General features: G+C 36.7%; 1 protein-coding gene across 1 annotated transcript; it reads right to left on the reverse strand.

The window, feature by feature from the left end:
• Positions 1-5,517, reverse strand: LOC143416161 (uncharacterized). Its single transcript, XM_076881588.1, has 10 exons — positions 5,248-5,517; positions 4,184-4,519; positions 3,790-4,059; positions 3,537-3,626; positions 3,107-3,217; positions 2,890-2,979; positions 2,770-2,798; positions 2,344-2,400; positions 2,180-2,254; positions 1-1,081 (listed from the first exon to the last, which is right to left on the reverse strand). Exons 1-10 carry the CDS (start codon positions 5,300-5,302, stop codon positions 965-967), a joined length of 1,230 nt encoding a protein of 409 aa, XP_076737703.1. The 5' UTR covers positions 5,303-5,517; the 3' UTR covers positions 1-964.
• Between the last annotated feature and the right edge of the window lie 652 nt (positions 5,518-6,169).

The following is a 6,169-nucleotide window of genomic DNA, read 5'->3' on the forward strand; positions in this document are numbered from 1 at the left end:
TATATATATATAATAACTATGTATACATATATACCAATTTTTATTTAAAATAAACAAAATATAACAATAAATGTCATGAACTAGCTGTGTGCTGGTAAGAGAAGACCCAAATGCAGACTCACAGAGGCAAAGGGCAAACTCAAAAAAACACAGCTTTATTTGCTGGCTGGGAGAAACAATACAAAACTACACTGGAAAAATAAACTAAGCACACAGAGGTGCACACAGGTAAACACACACCGTACAACACAACACAGAACAAGGAAAACACAGGGCTTAAATACACTGAGGGATAACGAGGGAATGAGACACAAGAGCAAGGTGCAGGTGGGAGTAATCAAACATGAAAAGACCAAAGCAAAACCACAAACACTGACATGAGACAAGGGAACGTCACAGTAACAGGAAATATAACACAAAGACGCTGACTTGACACTGAACAAACTGAAAACGGAGCAGAGAGACAGGAGTGACAAAAGACGCAACTCACTGGGGAGGCAGAAGGAACATGGAGACAAGGGTAACTAGACACGGGACACGGGGAAGGCAAAGTAACAGGAAACCTATACATGAACTACAATAAACAAAGAACATAACTAAAACCAACAAAAACACTGGGTCAGAGACCCAGTACCGTGACAATAAAACTCACGTGCTGGAGCCTTTATTGGCTGCTTGGGATTTTACATAATGGAAAAACACTTTTTAATATCATAAAATCATCAGGCCTAAACTGCAGATATACAAACACATATATGCACACTGATAAAGCAATAAACAATCTATGAAAAAATATAGTGCAACATTCTGGGTTGGAAATTAAAAATTAAAATACAGATTATATTATCACTGTTGTTAAATCCTGGGAACTTTAACAAAACAGAAACCCTCTTTCATTACACAAGAATGGAAAGAAAGAAAGAAGTTATCAAAGAAAAAGAGATTCTGTGTTTTTTCCTGTTTTTTAGTCTTTTGGTTTGTTGATGCTAGCATAGAGGTTGCTGGGAGCAGGTCCAGGAGAAGAGACTGAACATATAATGTAGGTCAAAGCTTCACCTTCTTCATCTTCTTTATGGGGAACCTGAAAAAGAATACACAGCTTTTTTCTTTTTTTCCTTTTTGTTTCCTAACCTGCCCTGTCTGGGAGCTTTAACAAACCTTTTGTTACAAACACATTTACTTACTGGGTAGCTCCCCAGCTGGGTCTAGAGAGTATTTTAAATTCAGGGAATTTAAAATAGAAAGTAGCTCGTCCACAGAAGGACTGGTAGCTCCCCTTACGATAAGGGTTCAGATCGTGCGAACAGGTGTGAAATGTGTGTGTTTAGTTAGTTTGTTTGTTTGCTTGTTTTAATCAATTTTAAATCATGCTTTTTATTTGTTTTTGTTTCTAATGTTTCTGTAAAGCACTTTGAATCACCTTGTTGTTGAATTGTGCTATACAAATAAATTTGCCTTGCCTTGCCTTACTTTACCAAGAAGAATTCTACTCTCTACAGCTCCTCTTGTGAGCCAATTTCTTTTTATTTTAATATTTTTTGTTTTTACATATGAACAGATAAGGACAAAATTACTAGCCTCTCAATGAAATGTAAAATTTTTGTCAAAATTTCCCAAGGGTTTTTCTTTAAATCAAACATAAATAATTTCCTCTTGCACACCATAACATAACTATTTCAGAAAAACACAAAAATGTCTATGTTCAATATTTTCACTTCACTGAAAAGCTTTGAGCCAGAGGCCGGCTGTCTAGGAATGTAACCACAGCAGACCCCACTACATGAACATGCTTTGCATTATCTTTATTCATTGGTTGCTGTACAAACCCTTAGCTGCAGCTTCTTTGCGCACAGCCTGACACACCAACAACCACGACAGGAGTTAGCCCACACTTTAAATTGGCGAGGTGTGTTGCCACTCAGGTGCATCCACCACCCCTGCAGCGGCACTGCAGACCACGCCCTGCCACAAGGTTCTTACTCCTTACTATATATGGATGCTTGGCCAGGGTTCCTCTGCTTAAAGAGTGAGAACGTGTTGCACCAGAGGATACCCCAGGAGATAGGTCAATAACTACGCCAGATCTTCCAGCCATGTTCCCTAAAACCAATGGGTAAGCAGTAACTACCGACAGGGATCAGTAGGAGGAGAAACCCCGCAACCTTAACAATCAAATTACCTGAAGACCTGGACACCTGTAGGTGGTCTCGGTGTAGCTGAGGGAGGCGTAGAGAACAACATCTTGAAGATCAGCCTGCACAGTGAAGACAACATAAAGACTGCTCAGTAATGTATAAAATGCAGATTCAACATATAAGTGAACAAATACATGTTTGATCTCACAGATTCCTGAATGGTTCCTGGAGCAGACGAAGTTACTGCAGAGTTTAAATTCTGTTCCTGAAACAAACAGGCAAATATGTGTATATATATATATATATATATATATATATATATATATATATATATATGGCATAGATATGGATATTCATTGATCCTTATGTGAGCTTTTATCAGGTTTGCCATGAATTAGTGTTTTGATCCTGATGAGTGCCGCCTCTTCATGAGGAGAACTGTGAGCTCTAAAATTTCTGTATAATCCGACATGTTTGTGTTATTGGGAAAGGTTGTTTTATTGCAGACATTCCAGCTTAATTTTCTATTTATTATCTGTCTTGTCCTAATGTGTCGTGCTGTTTTGTTGTTCTCGTGGCACAAATGAAGGAAAAAATCTAAAATTATCTGTTTCATTCTGATTAATAAACTGACCATGTTTTCATCCATCTGTGCTTTTTTCCCTAAAAAATAGAAAATAAGGAGTCAACTTTAACTTCCACAAACAGAATCCAGGTTTATCAACCTTTCTGTTTATATGTGAATAAATCCCACCAGCTCTTATCCAGATGCTGACGACAACAACAGCTGCTATAAGTGCTACTAAACCCAGGGCCACAATGGCAAGCCTGTACCAGGACCAGTCTGGGAAGAGAGTGAAAACATGAAAAGTATATTTTAAATGTATGTTTAAGTACATCATCTGAAATATCAGAGCATGCCTTTAATATTTACTGAAGTTGTAGAAAGAGAGAGATATTGTTGCCATTACCTGGTAATTTTCTCAAACCATTCATGATTTTCAGCTGTTTTGTTGTCAGACCTCCTTTAATGCCAGATTCAGTCATTATTTCCAATTTAATTGTTGCTGCTGCATATATTTCTTCACCAAAAACAAAAGAATAAAATTGAAAGGATCTTTCATTCTGTATGTTCTATAACAGTTAAATGATTTGTTTATGTATCTTCATCTGAACAAAGAAACAAAACTCTGGCAACTACTCATTAGGAAGCTGTAAGAGTTTGCTTTGTATATGTAATATTGTAAATTAAAACCCATAAATGAAGTCATTACTAACACCAGTCTGAATGACTTTTGATTAAACTTTGCTCATTCACTAACAACAACAAACATTTTCTCCTAAAATTCAGAAAGAAAAAGACTTTGCTGAAAAATTGATACAGAATATTGTTGACATTACCTGGTAAGTTTGTTGAACCATCCATTTCCAGCACTTTTATTGTAGTCACTGTGTCTAATTTAACTGTTGTTGCTGTATTTGTTTCTTCACCTGAACAAAAAACAAAATTCAGTGGCCCTTTCATTAGAAAACTTTCTGTATATTCAGTCGATTAAATCTTCAGATTAATAAAACAAGATAATATCTTAGGTATTTAGACAAAATAATGTGAATTCATTTAATAAGCTCTTCAGAACCTCTCCTGGTTTCTTACCTGATGAATGATGGCTGAAGGTAAAAAGCTGCTCTTTGTTATTTTCTGTTCTTTTTAAGCTACACTTAAAGTCAGAACTTGATATGTGACCATATGTAAGGTTCAGAAATGTCACAGTAGCAGAGCAGGAAGACTGTGATGTTTTTAAATTTGAGTAATCTCTATCCAGATCTCTTCTGTTATGGATCCACTTCACTTTGTGTCTACACCGATCAAATGTCAACACAGAGCAGCTTAAAGTTACTTTATCAGCGTTCTTCTTTTCGGTCACTGGTGAAGATGAATTGCAAGAGAAAAACGAAGCAAGAACACATATTTATTTTCATATATAATGAAAATATGCTGTTCCAATGACACCACTTGAACTAAAATATATTGTGGTGTAAATACTTACTGACAACAACAGACAGATAAACCACAGCATCTGGACCTTGCTGTCTCCCTGGATTGCCTCTAAACTGTCTGCAGGTGTAACGACCAACATCCTCAGCTGTGACCTTCTTTATAACCAGTGAGCATTCTGCTGTAACACTCAGTCTGTCTGATTTGGCTTCTTCTTTGATTTGTCCAAGATTAACCAGCTCTACTGCTGGTGTGCCTCTTGAATCTCTGAAGATCCAGGTGATAGTGTCACAGTTGTGATGAATGTTGAACCGATTTTTACAAGGCAAAGTGACTTTATCTCCATCTCTGACAGTGAAGGCAAGCGAAAGATCTTCACTAAGTGCTCCTGAGAACATGAAAGAGAAACAAAAATATTACCATTACTTGTGCAAATGCAGATAATTTACATTCTTGTGCACAGAAAAAAATGTGTGCACCAAACTCAGTTTTGCTGTAACAAAAGCACAGCTGTCTACATAAAGATTTCAGAATAAAGTAAATTTGAAAAGAAGTTGGAAAAAATTTGTTACATGTTAAATGTATCTTTACCTTTAAACAGAAGCACCCCCCCCCCCCCCCCCCCCCCCCCCCCAAACATTTTAATACTTGTAGGTACATGTAGATCTTCCTTTCCTACAGTTGCATTATGCATAATGCACTGTGAGCCTGGTTTGAAGTAGAAATGCTGAGTAGGGAAAACAGTGTCCCATGGGTCACAGTGGCCAAAAATATATTATATCAAATGGTAAATGGGCTAGTTCTTATATAGCGTTTTTCTACTCTGAGTTCTCAAAGCACTTTATATGCTTTTTGTGGTTTAATACATGAAATAGAAATTTTTTAGGGTGGTTTACCTAAACAGTTCTCATATTTCGCATAAATCGCATCATTTTGTGCAATTACTGTTGATTTAAAAAGTAAAGAAATATAAATAATGAGACTGGACTAAAATAAAGTATTTACTCTAATATGCAGTGTCTTTGTTTATTTTCAGATCTGAAAATGTATTTTTAAAATTTGTTGTTGATAGTAAGTAAAAATTATGTTTTAGAGTATTTGTAAAGGTTACCTTACCTGAATAAAGAAGCAACAAAAACAGAGAAATGTTGAATAATTTGTGATCAATCATCGCCTTTTGTTCATCTTGTCATAACTGCAACTTGCGAACTCTGTTGTACTTGTCAAAGACAAATGTCTATCTTCTTTACTTCCTGTCTCCTCTTCATTCACGCTGTGGTTATTTTTAATGTTGGTAGGTCATATGTATTCCCTTAGTTTTTACAAACGTGTAGATATGAAAGAAAAAATGAACATACATCCTTCTTTAACCAAACTGAGACAGCAGTCTTACTTACTTTAATTGAGGTAAATTAGAGTAAATCTACAGGATATTAAAATATGTGCTGTAGAGGTTTATCTCCACTGAAGCCACAGCACACTTCCTGTCCACTGCCATATATAGAAATATGTACTTGTACCAGCAATGACATTACATTGTGCAGTGTGACATTCTGTCTTGTGCAAACTCATATTGCATATTGCTTCAGTGTTTATTAAACAACAGAATCCATGCTGATGACAGTGATCAAGACTGTGTTCTCAATGATTTACCTTGTTTGCTGGTGCTGATGTAAAGACCAGTGGTAACCGTAGCATCAAATGTGTAAACCTGAGATTGTGTTGTAACAATGTTACATTGTACATGAAAGCTGTATTGGATCTGATTGCCTAATTCAGTAGTGTTCAGCATGGTGATGGCTTGCTTGGGGATAAAATCTGTTGCTTAGTCTGTTAGTTTCAGGTAGACATTCAAACGGTACATGACCAGGGTGAGCTGGGTCTTGAAGGATTCAATTAATGTTCTTGAGACAATGGGAGCTGTGCAATTTTTCAAGTGAGGGGAGAGGACAGCTGACTATCTGCTAGGACAGCGGTCTCCAACCTTTTTTGTGCCACGGACCGGTTTATGTCCGACAATATTTTCACGGACTGGCCT

The sequence above is a fragment of the Maylandia zebra genome, unplaced genomic scaffold (genome assembly GCF_041146795.1).
Source record: "Maylandia zebra isolate NMK-2024a unplaced genomic scaffold, Mzebra_GT3a scaffold26, whole genome shotgun sequence".
NCBI lineage: Eukaryota > Metazoa > Chordata > Actinopteri > Cichliformes > Cichlidae > Maylandia > Maylandia zebra.